This window comes from Zingiber officinale, chromosome 3B (assembly GCF_018446385.1).
Source record: "Zingiber officinale cultivar Zhangliang chromosome 3B, Zo_v1.1, whole genome shotgun sequence".
NCBI classification, from domain to species: Eukaryota; Viridiplantae; Streptophyta; class Magnoliopsida; order Zingiberales; family Zingiberaceae; genus Zingiber; species Zingiber officinale.
Genome location: NC_055991.1, coordinates 51259226 through 51277244, shown reverse-complemented (window position 1 = coordinate 51277244; position 18019 = coordinate 51259226). Strand labels below are relative to the sequence as shown.

The 18019-nt window shown below is 39.2% G+C and overlaps 1 protein-coding gene across 1 annotated transcript; it reads left to right on the top strand.

Annotated features, from left to right (window-relative positions):
- Nucleotides 1-11605: 11605 nt before the first annotated feature.
- Nucleotides 11606-13518, top strand: LOC122054885. Its single transcript, XM_042616306.1, has 5 exons — nucleotides 11606-11626; nucleotides 11744-12052; nucleotides 12701-12779; nucleotides 13098-13102; nucleotides 13214-13518. Exons 1-5 carry the CDS (start codon nucleotides 11606-11608, stop codon nucleotides 13283-13285), a joined length of 486 nt encoding a protein of 161 aa, XP_042472240.1. The 3' UTR covers nucleotides 13286-13518.
- The last annotated feature ends 4501 nt before the right edge of the window (nucleotides 13519-18019 follow it).

The window sequence follows — 18019 nt, the reverse complement described above, 5'->3', positions numbered from 1 at the left end:
TTGAAAGATTAAGAAGAATTTTTATTTTATTTTTCAATAGGCAATTCACCCCCTCTGCCGATCCAACCGTTCCAACAGGGGTGTCCAATTCTGTAAATCTGATACTCAAATCAGTCTCAGACAAAGGAAAAAATAGAGAAGATGAATATTATCATATGGTATGCAGCGATGTATGCATAAGTGAGCATAGCTTGGACTGCAAGGGTGAGAGTTTTTTGTACCTCGTTTCCGTTAAAAAAATCTAATTAGAAGGGATGGTGTGTCTCAAATAGAATGTCCTATCACAGGAGGGAAGGTGCCGCATCATCATATCTGAGAGTCACATCACCCATGCCTTGTACCGTAGGAGATCTTATGGGATCACGCTATGTCACGCCCCAGGTAGTCCCTGTCTGAAGAAATTTCGGCAGCATCTCCCCTGTACGGCGGACAATATGAATCTCAGTATACATATATCTATACCTCGGCCACACTCGGCCGGAACAATACAATACAAATAAGAAACAACCACGCAGTTTATATCAATATTCCACACAGCTCAACATATAATTAATCCACGTAGTTTAATAAGGAAGAACGATATAAAACCAACGAAGATATACGTACACATCCTACTCCACTACAACGAAGAAAACAAATCCACGAAGTAGTGTGAAAATCTGCAGCGGAAAACAAAAGCAGCAAACCCAAGGGTTCGACATAAAGTCCACAATACAAACCCACAATACAAGTATAAGTATAAAAGCGAATACAGAAAACGATATCTAGAAATCCTCGCGACCAAGGGGCTAGCGACTGGAATCTCTCCTGACGGCCCCAACCTGAAAAATAGTAACAACGGGGTGAGTTCAAGAACTCAGCAGGTAAACCAATAGACATGTACAGCAATATATATCCACCAGTAATAACCTATGGTACAGTACACTAAACCATAGAGCCTACAGTACAGTCTCCTAACAGTACAACCTACAGTACGGTCTCCTAACAGTATGACAGATATGCATAGCTGAAATAAACTGTAATAACCAGCAATAGGCATAAAGTACAGTCTATAGCAAGAAAAATAAGAAAATGGATAACTGAAATAAACTGTACTCACCTGCGAGGCTTGTGCAACTGACTGTGAACATACACAGATAAAAATAGTCAGAGCAAAAGCATATAACCTGTATGCATGTCAATCATATGCAATCACCAAAATGCATCAATCATAAATAATGCAATCTGTGCATATGATGCAAATGACATGTCCTGGTCACCCCTACTGCCATGCTCAGCCGTCTCACACACAATGGTGAGACCGAGTGGGTAGGGATGTGACAACCGTGCACTCTGCCATCACTACCCCTGATGAGTGACCGAGTGGACGGGATGCTGTCAGAGTACACCTATCCTCCTGCCTCAAACATAGTGAGGGAGCGTAACGCTCTCATCTCCCGGTACGCAATGACGGGGAGGGGGGGTGTGCTACCACGCTCCTGTCACGCTACCCATGAGCGTCCTAGCGGAGCACTACCGGGCAAACTACCCTACACACCCTGAGTGCTGTGCCACTACCCATGCAGTGAACACGTTGTGTGCGGGTCCATGTAGCCGGCCGACGAGCTCAACAATAATGGAGTCGTTAATCGCCCAGCATGCAATCATGCAATATGGTGCATGCGGCTACAGTATGTCATACCTGAACATAGCCTCCTCCATATATGTGTGTGCCCAAAAGGTAAACGCATATATATAACCATGATATAAACAGCATAAATCCAAAGACATCACATATAACAATGATGTAAGTATCATGAATCCAAGAGCATGTATCACACATGTAAAGCAACTAATCCAGTAGAGTAAAGCACTATAGATATGCATCTCTATGAACATATATACACATGGCAAGAGATAAAATATCCAATCCTGAAGTAAAGCAACTAGCAGATGAAGCATGTGATAGGTATCAACTAGCTAAGATCAGGGAAGAAATAATCTACTATCTACCACTAGTAAATATATATAAGCTACACATATCATAAGACATTATCAAAAGATAAGTCAAAGGGTACCCGCCTCAAATAGAAGGTACAATCCCAAATCCGTAGTCAACGTCGAGACGCCTGTCTCGAATCTGAATCCTGTGTCAAACAACATATATATTTTATTTAGCTAAATCCAAATGAAATAGCTAAATAAAATTCCCAAAACTAAATTAGGGCAAAACCCTAATCACCACAATCACAACTTACCAATTTAAATCTAATGGTCGATTAGGGTTAGTTACCTAATCCCTAACCACCAATTAGATTATAAATCCAACAGTTGACGAGGGTTAATTACCCTAACCCTAACCATTCCATTAGATTTATTCTACACAATTAAATCTACACAATTTAACAACTAAATCAAATCTAATACAATAAGTATCAACTACCTCTCCACGTACCTCAATTCAACCACTGGAATACCAGGTAATCTGCTGGAAAACAAAGTGATCTGACCAGACAAGATCCTCAATTAACAGCCACTATTGATGCTGGTTGAAGTGCTGTCAACAGGGAAACACTACTGGAAAGATCACCCTCAACAGACCCTCACTGATGGATTCACCTCACGTTACACAATTCTAAATCCACAGAAACAACACTTGCTGGAAAATCCACTCCTCTGTTCAGATCAAATATAAAGGAGATCACAGATTCAACCAAATATTCCAACAAGAACTAATTCAAGAAAATAACCTACTCATCTTACCACAACCTGGATAGTTGCTGCCGAAACCTAGAAGCCACCCAACAACACCCCTCTACCGGATTCCACCATATTTGTCTCTGTCGACAGCTACAATTGGTCCCATCATCTTTAACCTAAACCTAATCAACCACAAGAAGATGAGGATCAAGAATGTGTATCGGTGAAACAAGAAGAGGATTGAGGAATCGCAGAAAATGCTAGGGCACATATCGGAGAAACTCCAGAGAAGAGGAGAAATCAAAGCTAGCTTACCCTCGGAGCCCTAATTACCTCTCCACTCCAGCGATCGAGTGGATCTGGCTCGATCCAGCAGCGTCGGTTCATCCCCACGAGAGAACCAGCGACAAGGAGAGGAGATCAGAGCTAGAAGGAGAAGGGCCTCGGCTGGATATGGGCTTACTAGGCGTCGATGCCGGCAGAGGAAGATCGCCGGAGGTCGAAGCTCCATTCCTGTCGGCGTCGATTCGTCCGCGAGAGAGAGGCAGCGAGAAGAAGTAGAGGGGAAGAAGGAGATCGGAAAATCGCAGGGAGAGGAGAAGAGCACGGGTTCGGTTCGGCGTTTGGGGAGGAAAAGGAATTAAAAGAAAAAAGAATTTATAATTAAAACATTTCCTCTTTTAAATGGGTATCCCAAACAGGCTTAATTCGTACCCGAAATTAATCCCCTCAAAACCCGTCATACGAGCTCCGAAAAATTCTCAGAAAATTTCTAAAAATTCTGAAAAAATTCTGTAAGGCTATTTCTCAAATACCCTATTTATTTAAATTTTCCGAGATCTCACATCCTCCCCTACTAATAAAAATTTGGTCCCCAAATTTCGCTACAACCAACAGCAAACACTAGAATATAACCAAACGGTATAAATACTGAAAGGAACTCTAACCCACATACCTCAAGTAAAAAGATGAGGGTATCGAGCTCGGATCGTATTCTCGAGCTCCCATGTAGCCTCCTCGTCAGAATGATGCTGCCATCCGACTTTAACCAGTCGGACAGTCTTGTTCCGCAGCTGACGCTCTCTATGGTCCAGATTCCGCACCGGAACCTCCTCGTAAGTAACATCAGGCTGAATAGGTACAGATATATCTGACAGAACATGTGCCGGATCGAATACGTATCTCCTCAGCATAGATACGTGGAATACATCGCGAATGCCAGCTAGAGATGGTGGTAGCGCCAGACGATAAGCTACTGCTCCAATCCTCTCCAAGAACTGGAATGGTCCAATATATCGGGGAGCTAGCTTACCTCGGAGACCAAATCTCTTCACCCCTTTCGTGGGTGAAACTCTAAGAAATACATGATCACCAATGGAGAACTCCAGGGGTCTCCGTCTCTGATCAGCATAACTCTTCTGACGGTCCTGAGCCTCTGACATCCTCCGTCTGATAGTACAAACTAACTCTGCATCCTGCTGAGCTCTCTGAGGTCCTATCAATTGGGCCTCCCCAACCTCTTCCCAGAGGGTGGGTGTCCGACAAGGCCTACCATACAACACCTCAAACGGTGCCATCTGGATAGCAGAATGATAGCTGTTGTTGTAGGCGAACTCCACCAATGGCAGGTGGTCCTCCCAACTGTCTCCAAAATCCATAACGCAAGACCTCAGCAAGTCCTCCAAAGTCTGAATGGTCCGCTCTGACTGTCCATCTGTCTGCGGATGGAATGCCGTACTGAAACGAAGCTGTGTGCCCAAGGCCTGCTGCAGACTCTGCCAGAATCGAGACGTGAACCGTGGGTCTCTATCAGATATAATGCTCAACGGAACTCCATGCAATCTGATAATCTCTCGACAGTATAACTCAGCTAATCGATCCAGAGAATCAGTCTTCCGGATCGCTAAAAAGTGTGCGGATTTGGTTAATCGGTCAACGATTACCCAAATCGCATCATGGCCTCGTCGAGTCCTAGGTAATCCTACCACGAAGTCCATAGTAATATGCTCCCACTTCCACTCTGGAATAGGGATCCTCTGAAGTAAACCAGCAGGTCTCTGGTGCTCAGCCTTCACCTGCTGACAGACAAGACATCTGGCTACAAACTCCGCGATGTCTTTCTTCATACCGTTCCACCAATAGGAACGCCTCAAATCACGATACATACGAGTCCCACCTGGGTGGATAGCAAACCTAGAACGATGAGCCTCCTGAAGTAACTCCTCCATGACCGGGTGAGACTGAGGTACACACAATCTGCCTCGGAAATAAACAATACCCTCGTCATCTCGTGTAAACTCGGTCTGCTATCCGGAAGCTATCTGGCTGCTAATGAACTGTAAATGCTGATCTCCGGTCTGGGCCTCTCGAATCCTCATCCTGATCGACGACTGAGCAACCATGGTAACCAGAATACCCTGCTCTGTCCGTCCCTGCTCCTCAAGGCCCAGCTCGGAGAATCCCTGAATCAAGTCCGTGACTAAAACTCAATGACAAGCTAAAGTCCCTCTGGACTTCCTGCTCAGTGCATCAGCAACCACATTAGCTTTACCCGGATGGTAGCTAATAGTACAATCATAATCCTTCAGGTACTCCATCCATCTCCTCTGTCGGAGATTGAGTTCCTTCTGTGTGAAAATATATTCGAGACTCTTATGATCAGTAAGAATCTCAAAAGTAATAACATAAAGATGATGTCGCCAAATCTTTAATACAAAGATAATAGCGGCTAGCTCTAAATCATGTTCTGGGTAGTTCTTCTCATGCTCCTTCAACTGACGAGAAGCATAGGAGACTACCCTACCGTGCTGCATCAACACAGCGCCCAAGCCATGTAGAAATGCGTCTGTGTAAAGTACGAATCCGTCATCACCAGAAGGTAAAACCAAAACTGGTGCTGATACTAATCTCCGCTTCAGCTCCTGGAAGCTGGTCTCACAAGCCTCTGACCACGTGAACTTCACGCCTTTCCTAGTCAGACGAGTCAACGGCATAGCAATACTGGAGAAACCCTCTACGAATCGTCTGTAATATCCAGCCAGTCCCAAGAAACTACGGATCTCCTGGACTGACTTCGGCTGCTCCCAGCTAGTAATAGCCTCGATCTTCTGAGGATCTACTGAAATACCTCGGCTAGAAACCACATGTCCTAGAAAACCAACTGAGGGAAGCCAAAATGCACACTTGCTGAACTTCGCATACAGATTATGTCGTCGAAGAGTCTCCAAGACTATGCAAAGGTGCTGCGCATGTTCCTCCTCGGAACGCGAATAGATCAATATGTCATCGATAAATACAATAACGAACTGATCTAGGTACTCTAGAAAGATACGGTTCATCAAATCCATAAATACTGCGGGAACATTGGTAAGCCCAAATGACATTACCAAAAACTCGTAATGTCCGTATCTGGTGCGAAATGCTGTCTTCTGAATATCAGAATCTCTAACTCTCAGATGATAATATACAGACCGCAGATCAATCTTAGAATACACTGATGTATCTCTAAGCTGATCAAATAAATCCTCAATCCGTGGCAAGGGGTACTTATTTTTGATAGCCACTGCATTCAGCTGCCTATAATCGATGCACAACCTCAGAGTATCATCCTTCTTCTTGACGAATAGTACAGGAAAATCCTAAGGTGGAATACCGTGCACTACAAAAAAACAGCCTTTTAGGGACGAAGGTTTGCAACGAATTTAATTTTCGTCCCAAAATTTCCAACAAAATTTGCAACAAGAAATTAAATTGTTGCAAATTAACAACGATTTTGGCAACAAAAAGTTTTCATCGCAAATTAGCAATAAAATATATTTTGTCGCTAAATTTTGTTGCAAGTTTGCGACAAAAAAAAAATTTGTTGCAAATTTTGCAACAAATAAAATTTTCGTCGCAAATTTGTTGCAAGTTTTCCAACGAATTCAGAATTCGTTGGAAATTTCCAACGAATTCTGAATTCGTTGGAAATTTCCAACGAATCTGGAAATTCGTTGGAAAGTTTTCCAACGAATTCCAGATTCGTTGGAAAGTTTACAATTCCTAAAAAACTTGGTTGATGGACGTATAGAGCTCGGAATTGAATGAAACTAGTTTCTATGTGCTTCTCTTGATCCCCTGATTTTATATATATCAATAAATAAATTTTTTATCCAATATATTTTTTTCAGTGATTTTTCAAATATCAATGCGGAAAAAAATAATTTGTGGACATATTTTTGAGTTAAAAAAATATTTCAGCTCATTTATAAAATTAGGAGACCAAGAGGAGCACATAGGAACTGGTTTCATCCAATTCTGAGCTCTCTAAGTCCATCAACTAAGATTTTAAGGAATTGTAAACTTTCCAACGAATCCGGAATTCGTTGGAAATTTCCAACGAATCTGTGAATTCGTTGGAAAGGTTTCCAACGAATCTGTGAATTCGTTGGAAAGGTTTCCAACGAATCTAGAAATTCGTTGGAAATTTCCAACGAATTCTGGATTCGTTGGAAAGTCTACAATTCCTTAAAATCCCGATTGATGGACCTAGAGAGCTCGGAATTGGATGAAACCAGTTCTTATGTGCTCCTCTTAGTCTCCTGATTTTATAAATGAACTCAAATATTTTTTTTGACGTTGGATAATTTTTTCACGTCTAGGTCAAGTAGATGAATGTTAATTTTAATTGAAAATGGTGGAGTTTTAAAATCAAATCGGACAAGTTGACCGTGTTAGAGTTAAAAGATAATGTTCGAGTGCTCAGTACGAGACGAAATCAGTTTGTATGCATTCGTAAAGTTCTCATGATTATATCCATGAATTAAAAATAATTTTAGAGCCAACATATTTGGATTTTTGAATTTTTAAACCTAAATTAAAATTTTCAGACACATTGGTGTTTGAAAAATCATTGAAAAAAAATATTTGGTAAAAAAATTATTTAAGGACATATATAAAATCAGGAGATCAAGAGGAGCATATAGGAACTGGTTTCATCCAATTCCGAGCTCCTTAGGTCTATCAACCGGATTTTTAAAGAATCGTAGACTTTCCAACGAATTCTGAATTCGTTGGAAATTTCCAACGAATCTGGGAATTCGTTGGAAAGTTTTCCAACGAATTCCAGATTCGTTGTAAAGTTTACAATTCCTTAAAAACTTGGTTGATGGACGTAGAGAGCTCGGAATTGGATGAAACTAGTTTCTATGTGCTCCTCTTGATCCCCTGATTTTATATATATCATTAAATAAATTTTTTATCCAATAAATTTTTCTCAGTGATTTTTCAAATATCAATGAGGAAAAAAATAATTTGTGGACATATTTTTGAGTTAAAAAATATTTGAGCTCATTTATAAAATTAAGAGACCAAGAGGAGCATATAGGAACTAGTTTCATCCAATTCCGAGCTCTTTAGGTCTATCAACCGGATTTTTAAAGAATTGTAGACTTTCCAACGAATTCAGAATTCGTTGGAAATTTCCAACGAATCTGGGAATTCGTTGGAATGTTTTCCAATGAATTCAGAATTCGTTGGAAAGTTTACAATTCCTTAAAAACTTGGTTGATGGACGTAGAGAGCTCGGAATTGGATGAAATTAGTTTCTATGTGCTCCTCTTGATCCCCTGATTTTATATATATCATTAAATAATTTTTTATTCAATATATTTTTCTCAGTGATTTTTCAAATATCAATGCGGAAAAAAATAATTTGTGGACATATTTTTGAGTTAAAAAAAATATTTCAGCTCATTTATAAAATTAGGAGACCAAGAGGAGCACATAGGAACTAGTTTCATCCAATTCCGAGCTCTTTAAGTCCATCAACCGAGATTTTAAGGAATTGTAAACTTTCCAACGAATCTGTGAATTCGTTGGAAAGGTTTCCAACGAATCTGGAAATTCGTTGGAAATTTCCAACGAATCTGGATTCGTTGGAAAGTCTACAATTCCTTAAAATCCTAGTTGATGGACCTAGAGAGATCGGAATTGGATGAAACCAGTTCTTATGTGCTCCTCTTAGTCTCCTGATTTTATAAATGAACTCAAATATTTTTTTTGACGTAGGATAATTTTTTCACGTCTAGGTCAAGTAGATGAATGTTAATTTTAGTTGAAAATGGTGGAGTTTTAAAATCAAATCGGACAAGTTGACCGTGTTAGAGTTGCAAGATAATGTTCGAGTGCTCAGTACGAGACGAAATCAGTTTGTATGCATTCGTAAAGTTCTCATGATTATATCCATGAATTAAAAATAATTTTAGAGCCAACATATTTGGATTTTTGAATTTTTAAACCTAAATTAAAATTTTCATACACATTGGTGTTTGAAAAATCATTGAAAAAAAAATATTTGGTAAAAAAATTATTTAAGGACATATATAAAATCAGGAGATCAAGAGGAGCATATAGGAACTGGTTTCATCCAATTCCGAGCTCTTTAGGTCTATCAACCGGATTTTTAAAGAATCGTAGACTTTCCAACGAATTCTGAATTTGTTGGAAAGTTTTCCAACGAATTCCAGATTCGTTGGAAAGTTTTCAATTCGTTAAAAACTTGGTTGATGGACGTAGAGAGCTCGGAATTGGATGAAACTAGTTTCTATGTGCTCCTCTTGATCCCCTAATTTTATATATATCATTAAATAAATTTTTTATCCAATAAATTTTTCTCAGTGATTTTTCAAATATCAATGCGGAAAAAAATAATTTGTGGACATATTTTTGAGTTAAAAAAATATTTGAGCTCATTTATAAAATTAAGAGACCAAGAGGAGCACATAGGAACTGGTTTCATCCAATTCCGAACTCTTTAGGTCTATCAACCGGATTTTTAAAGAATTGTAGACTTTCCAACGAATTCAAAATTCGTTGGAAATTTCCAACGAATCTGTGAATTCGTTGGAAAGTTTTCCAACGAATTCAGAATTTGTTGGAAAGTTTACAATTCCTTAAACACTTGGTTGATGGATGTAGAGAGCTCGGAATTGGATGAAACTAGTTTCTATGTGCTCCTCTTGATCCCCTAATTTTATATATATCATTAAATAAATTTTTTATCCAATATATTTTTCTCAGTGATTTTTCAAATATCAATATGGAAAAAATAATTTGTGGACATATTTTTGAGTTAAAAAAAATATTTGAGCTCATTTATAAAATTAAGAGACCAAGAGGAGCACATAGGAACTGGTTTCATCCAATTCCGAGCTCTTTAGGTCTATCAACCATATTTTTAAAGAATTGTAGACTTTCCAACGAATTCTGAATTCATTGGAAATTTCCAACGAATCTGGGAATTCGTTGGAAAGTTTTCCAACGAATTTCGAATTCGTTGGAAAGTTTACAATTCCTTAAAAACTTGGTTGATGGATGTAGATAGCTCGGAATTGGATGAAACTAGTTTCTATGTGCTCGTCTTAATCCCCTGATTTTATATATATCATTAAATAAATTTTTTATCCAATATATTTTTCTCAGTGATTTTTCAAATATCAATGCGGAAAAAATAATTTGTGGACATATTTTTGAGTTAAAAAAATATTTCAGCTCATATATAAAATTAGGAGACTAAGAGGAGCACATAGGAATTGGTTTCATCCAATTCCGAGCTCTCTAAGTCCATCAACCGAGATTTTAAGGAATTGTAAACTTTCCAACGAATCCGGAATTCGTTGGAAATTTCCAACGAATCTGTGAATTCGTTGGAAAGGTTTCCAACGAATTTGTGAATTCGTTGGAAAGGTTTCCAACGAATCTGGAAATTCGTTAGAAATTTCCAACGAATTCCGGATTCGTTGGAAACTTTACAATTTCTTAAAAACTCGGTTGATATACCTAGAGACCTCGGAATCGGATGAAATAAGTTCCTGTGTTCTCCTCTTGGTCTCCTGATTCTATAAATGAGCTCAAATATTTTTTTTTGACATAAGCTGATTTTTTTACATATAGGTCAATTGGATGAATTTGAATTTGAGTTTAAAGTGTTAGAGTTTTAATTTAAACCAAATTGATGTAGTTGAACTTGTCAGATTTACAAAATAATGATTGAGAGCATAGAATGAGGCAAAATTAGTTTGTATGTGTTCGTAAGGTTCTCGTTATTATATATATGAATTAAAAATAATTTTAGAGCCAATATATTTTGATTTGTGAATTTTTAAACCTGAATTTAATTTTTCGGACATATTGGTGTTTAAAAAATTAATGAAAAAAATATATTGGGTAAAAAAAAAATTTGAGGACATATATAAAATCAAAATAAATAAAGGAGCGTATAGAAACTGGTTTCACCCAATTCCGAGCTCTCTAGGTTATTCAACCGTGGTTTTAGGAAATTGTTAAGTTTCCAACGAATCTCAAATTCGTTGGAAATTCCCAACGAATCAGAGAATTCGTTGGAAATTTCCAACGAATTCGTGATTCGTTGCAAAGTATACAATTTTTTAAAAACTCGGTTGATGGACCTAGAGATCTCGGAATCGGATGAAACAAGTTTCTATGTACTCCTCTTGGTCTCCTGATTCTATAAATGAGCTTAAATATTATTTTAACATAAGATCTTTTTTTTTACATTTAGGTCAATTGGATGAATTTGAATTTGAGTTTAAAGTGTTTGAGTTTTAAATCAAATTAATGTAGTTGAACTTGTTGGATTCACAAAATAATGGTTGAGAGCTCAGAACGAGGCGAAATTAGTTTGTATGTGTTTGTGATGTTCTCGTGATTATATCCATGAATTAAAAATAATTTTAGAGCCAATATATTTTGCTTTGTGAATTTTTAAACATGAATTTAATTTTTCAGACATATTGGTGTTGGAGAAATTAATAAAAAAATATATTGGATAAAAAAAATATTTGAGGACATATATAAAATCAGGATAAATAAAGGAGCGCATAGAAACTAATTTTACCCAATTCTAAGGTCTCTAGATTGGTCAACCATGAGTTTAAGAAATTATAAAGTTTCCAACGAATCACAAATTCGTTGGAAATTTCCAACTAATCGGAGAATTCGTTGGAAATATATTTCCAACTAATTTAATTATTCGTTGGAAATAACCCTTATAATTCCTACTCAGTCCGATATATTCCCTTCACCTCTTGCCCTAGTTTTTTCACGCCCTAATTTTTCCAACAAAGGCGGCTGTGGCGATTTTTCTGCCGATCTCCGGACGGTAAGCTCTCTTGCCACTTTTATCCGACGATCCCAGTCCCTTCCTGTAAACCTAGCCCAGGCGTACCTCAGGTTGCCGCTCGCGGCCGTGCCTGCCGCTCACGACCGCGGGCCGCTGCTCTTGGCCGCTCGCTGCCGCGGGCCGCCGCGCCTGGCCGCTCCCTCCTCTTCTTCTTCCACTCCATGGGTGCATTGCCGATTGGCAGAAGCAGAGGTTAGTTTTCTGCTCGGATTTGCTTTAACAATCTTCGCTCGTGGGGTTTCCGAACTCATTTTGTTATTGTATTTGCTCCGGCGGTGCAGATCTGGCTTTAATCATAGAATAGTTGCAGCTATTCCTCAGCGCAATCTATTTCTCTGGGTAAATGTAGAACTTCTCTTAGCTGGACTACTTTTCGATGTATGATTTGAAGTGATTCGGTTCTCTGGTTCTCTGATTTACTTTTTGGGCTCAGTATTTTGGAATCCTTTCCTCTCTTTTTTTTTTCAGCTTTTCAAAATTTTTTTACTTTAATCTTTTCAACGTGATGTTGTCTCCATCTGCTCCTTTTGAAAAGTACTCAAATCCGATTCGAGTTTTGAAATTCCTGAACTGTTGCTTTTTATTATCTTTTTAAACGATTGGGGCAACTATTAGTTTTAGGCTTAAAGTAGCAGCTTTCTGAGATAGGAACCTGAGAATAACACAGGCAAGACATTAAATTGCATCAGATTCAAGGTGGAGCCCTCTTCAATTGTTTTTGCGATCATTACTTTTCTCTGGGGGAAGTGATATTAATTAATGGTGCCTGCTTAATTCGAACCTATCACTTGTTTTAGAATCCAGTTCATAATATATTTTGCCCATTTTCCGCCAAAGCAGGGATTGATTCTCATGAAGAGATTTGCTTGCTGTCGCCGCCGGACAAAAGATTTCAGCCTTGATTTCGAGGATCAAGACCGTATGTTTCTATTCTTCTTGTTTTTCCTGCTCATTTTTCTGCTTCAACACGAGCAAAACTTGATTTTTTTCTTTTATTCCTGAGCAACATTTTCTGTCCTTAGCTCCGGGTGTGTATTCATCACAGTTGTGAATTTTACAACTCTGCAATCATCAAATATCTATCTTTTTATATCCCTTTCCCTTCCCTAAGGAAGGGTATAGTATCAATTAATGGTTGTTTGAAATAAAGCTTTCTCCGTGACTTGATAAGCGTGACCTGTAAAGCTTTCTCCATATTTTGTATCTTAATTAGTATTGTTATTTTTGTTTCAAACAGGGTTGGTAGGTGAAAATGATGGTGGTATTGACGTAAAAATATGTAAGTCGTTATCTATTTATTTATATGTTGGTTTATAAGATTTTCTTTTTTTTTTTATTTATTTTTGGATGTAGGTAGAAGAAGGAATTGGATTGAGAAGGATCTCCATAAGATTATCTTCTACTTTTTTTCATGTTTTTGTATGAGATTGGAATTTGGATACACATGTTTGTTGTAACTTTGTTGTAGTGTTTGATTTAGAGGGTTAGTTGTTGTATATTGTTATTATTTGTATGGTTGGATGATGTTGTTTGTTGTATTGTTAGTTTTATGTTTTTAGTTTAGGTTCTATATGAAACATGTTTTGACGATGTATATGTTTGGGTTTAGATTATTGATGTTTGTATTTACACAAATATATTAATTAATATTTGGTTTATATTTGTGTTATTGTATTTAGTTGTGTATTCAATATATATTGAATCTGTTTGAAAAAAAATTGTAATAGGAATAAATATTAAAATTAGATGGGTATGAATTTTTTTTACTTTTGGGACAGAATTTTGTAATGAAAACGGGTTTGTTGGAAATTTCCAACGGCACCAAGGATTCGTTGGACATTTCCAACGAAAACATGATTCGTTGCAAATTTTCAATGAATCTCAAATTCGTTGGAAATTTCCAACGAAAATAGGATTCGTTGGAAATTTCCAACGAACACAGGATTCGTTGCAAATTTCCAATGAATTTCAAATTCGTTGGAAATTTCCAATGAAAATAGGATTCGTTGGAAATTTCCAATGAATCTCAAATTCGTTGGAAATTTCCAATGAATATGTATTTTCGTTACAGAAATTGGATTTTTTAACTTTTGCAACAAATAATCATTCGTCGCAAATCTATTTGCAATGAATCCATATTTTCGTTGTTAATTTGCGACAAATTTGGAATTCGTTGCGGTTTTTTTCTATTAACTGTTCCAACGAATATTTATTTTCGTTGCAAGATTTCCAACGAATTTTGCAACGAATATGATTTTCGTTGCAATATTTCCAACGAATTTTGCAACAAATATGGTTTTTGTTGCAAAATTTCCAACGAATTTTTTATTTTTCGTCCCAAAAATTTGCAACGGCTCATTTCCAACGAATTTTTTTCGTTGCAATTTTCGTCGCAAATTCAATTTCCAACGAATTTTTTTTAAAAATTTGTTGCAAAATTCATCCCTAAATGCCAATATTTTTGTAGTGGTGGGGTTCTCCGCAAGGACACCGAAATACTCCTGTCCATGCATGCCATATGCAGCTGCTACAGGAGGAGCTGTCCTCTGCAGACGATGCGAAGATTGGGCTTTCGACCCGCCTCGCTGAGTCCCGGGCTGACCAAACTGTCCTCCCGGAACAGAAATCCCGGGAGCAACATGCTGAGCCTTCAGCGAACAATCTTGGCTCAAGTGCCCAGGCAGTTTGCAATAATAGCAAACTGACTATCCCAGGGTGCATGCAGAGGTGATGTGATCTCGGGATCCGCATCGGGTACAGTGAGCATCACCGGTGGATAGTTTCTGGTTCTACTGAGCAGACTGGGAACGTCCTGATAAAGATCGTCCGGACTTCTGGGGTCGGCCAAATGACCCAGAAGTACCCTGACCCGACTGCTCTGTTGCTGTCCGGTAGCCTGTGGCTGCTGGATCTGTCCGGAAGTCCGATCAGTCCGCTTCCTCTTCTTGTCCGGGAAATATGTTGCTCGCCTATAATGGAGCGCTGTGTCCCACCAGATCTCTGCCTCATCTAATAAGTGGTAAGCAGCCAGCTTAGTCTTCTCCCACTCGGAGCAGCCATGTAAAAGAATGTCCGCTCCATAGACTCTATCCAAGATTGAGCCACGCTCGGATCAGTCTCCCCGCGAAATAGCGTAAATCGATCTTTTCACCGACTCCGCTAAGGCTGGGATCCGTGCCAGTGCCGCAACCATATTCGTAGATATCGCTACGGGACTAGACAGAACCATTGGAGCTGATCCTATGGGTGGTACTACTGGATAAGTCGGAGGAGGTACTACTGGTGCTGCCGCATAAACCGGGGTGGGACTGCTGGTGGAACAACAGGGTAGACATAAGTACTAAAAGTACAGTGACCAGTACCGGGTAAGAAGTAACTGGTACTACCGGTGTGGGTGCCTAGTATATAGTAACCGACACAAGTATCTGTAGTAATATCGAGTACGCAGTAACAGGTATGGCTAGAGAGGGTGCCGAGTATACCGCGAGTACTATTGATGGGGGAGGTGCCTGATATGCCGACGGTGGTACCACTGGTGGTACAGTCGAGGTAGGTACCTCTGAAATCGGAACTATCGGGGTCTGATAAGCAGACGTACACACAATGACCTGAGGAGTCTGTCCCTGACGGACAGGCTCAACCCTAGCAGACCTCTCTGAAGACTCTGTCTCAGGAGAATCTATCGGCCTCTTACGTGTGCGACCACGTCTAAGTACTAGAACATGTGTATGTGTCATATCTGTAAACCAAATGTTACCCAGATATCACTACAGGTATAAAAACTATAAAGTTACCTTATTTACCTTTTTGCCGTCTGGAGATATCCTGTCGCTGCTTAGCCCCCAAATAGAACTAATAAAACCTCGTCAAAATACCTCGGAATTCCGAAACGAGAAAATCGACGGAAATCCGTACAATCCAAAAATATCCAGATATGCTCACAAACTCCAGAACACAAAAATCCGAATCGGAACCTAGCTCTGATACCAAATAAATTGGTATCAGATAAACTCAAGAATCCAATACACAAAGAGCAGATACCGTAAACCCGCTCTGATACCAAATAAATTGGTATCAGATAAATCTCGAAAATCCAAAACGAAGAGCAAGTATCGTGTACCTTGCTCTGATACCAAATAAATTGTCACGCCCCAGGTAGTCCCTGTCCGAAGAAATTTCCGCAGCATCTCCCCTGTACGGCGGACAATATGAATCTCAGTATACATATATCTATACCTCGGCCACACTCGGCCGGAACAATACAATACAAATAAGAAACAACCACGCAGTTTATATCAATATTCCATACAGCTCAACATATAATCAATCCACGCAGTTTAATAAGGAAGAACGATATAAAACCAACGAAGATATACGTACACATCCTACTCCACTACAACGAAGAAAACAAATCCACGAAGTAGTGTGAAAATCTGCAGCGGAAAACAAAAGCAGCAAACCCAAGGGGTCGACATAAAGTCCACAATACAAACCTACAATACAAGTATAAGTATAAAAGCGAATACAGAAAACGATATCTAGAAATCCTCGCGACCAAGGGGCTAGCGACTGGAATCTCTCCTGACGGCCCCAACCTGAAAAATAGTAACAACGGGGTGAGTTCAAGAACTCAGCAGGTAAACCAATAGACATGTACAGCAATATATATCCACCAGTAATAACCTATGGTACAGTACACTAAACCATAGAGCCTACAGTACAGTCTCCTAACAGTACAACCTACGGTACGGTCTCCTAACAGTATGACAGATATGCATAGCTGAAATAAACTGTAATAACCAGCAATAGGCATAAAGTACAGTCTATAGCAAGAAAAATAAGAAAATGGATAACTGAAATAAACTGTACTCACCTGCGAGGCTTGTGCAACTGACTGTGAACATACACAGATAAAAATAGTCAGAGCAAAAGCATATAACCTGTATGCATGTCAATCATATGCAATCACCAAAATGCATCAATCATAAATAATGCAATCTGTGCATATGATGCAAATGACATGTCCTGGTCACCCCTACTGCCATGCTCAGCCGTCTCACACACAATGGTGAGACCAAGTGGGTAATGTGACAACCGTGCACTCTGCCGTCACTACCCCTGATGAGTGACCGAGTGGACGGGATGCTGTCGGAGTACACCTATCCTCCTGCCTCAAACATAGTGAGGGAGCGTAACGCTCTCATCTCCCGGTACGCAATGACGGGGAGGGACCCCGGTGTGCTACCACGCTCCTGTCACGCTACCCATGAGCGTCCTAGCGGAGCACTACCGGGCAAACTACCCTACACACCCTGAGTGTTGTGCCACTACCCATGCAGTGAACACGTTGTGTGCGGGTCCATGTAGCCGGCCGACGAGCTCAACAATAATGGAGTCGTCAATCGCCCAGCATGCAATCATGCAATATGGTGCATGCGGCTACAGTATGTCATACCTGAACATAGCCTCCTCCATATATGTGTGTGCCCAAAAGGTAAACGCATATATATAACCATGATATAAACAGCATAAATCCAAAGACATCACATATAACAATGATGTAAGTATCATGAACCAATAGCCTGTATCACACATGTAAAGCAACTAATCCAGTAGAGTAAAGCACTATAGATATGCATCTCTATGAACATATATACACATGGCAAGAGATAAAATATCCAATCCTGAAGTAAAGCAACTAGCAGATGAAGCATGTGATAGGTATCAACTAGCTAAGACCAGGGAAGAAATAATCTACTATCTACCACTAGTAAATATATATAAGCTACACATATCATAAGACATTATCAAAAGATAAGTCAAAGGGTACCCGCCTCAAATAGAAGGTACAATCCCAAATCCGTAGTCAACGTCGAGACGCCTGTCTCGAATCAGAATCCTGTGTCAAACAACATATATATTTTATTTAGCTAAATCCAAATGAAATAGCTAAATAAAATTCCCAAAACTAAATTAGGGCAAAACCCTAATCACCACAATCACAACTTACCAATTTAAATCTAATGGTCGATTAGGGTTAGTTACCTAATCCCTAACCACCAATTAGATTATAAATCCAACGGTTGACGAGGGTTAATTACCCTAACCCTAACCATTCCATTAGATTTATTCTACACAATTAAATCTACACAATTTAAC

What these genes read in the sequence shown, in the direction of transcription:
- LOC122054885 (XM_042616306.1), top strand. Translation starts at nt 11,606, where the DNA reads ATGAGTTTAAGAAATTATAAA. An exon ending in TGAGTTTAAGAAATTATAAA is followed by an intron (nt 11,627 to 11,743) that starts GTTTCCAACGAA and finishes ATTCCTACTCAG; the next exon opens with TCCGATATATTCCCTTCACC. An exon ending in GCCGATTGGCAGAAGCAGAG is followed by an intron (nt 12,053 to 12,700) that starts GTTAGTTTTCTG and finishes CCGCCAAAGCAG; the next exon opens with GGATTGATTCTCATGAAGAG.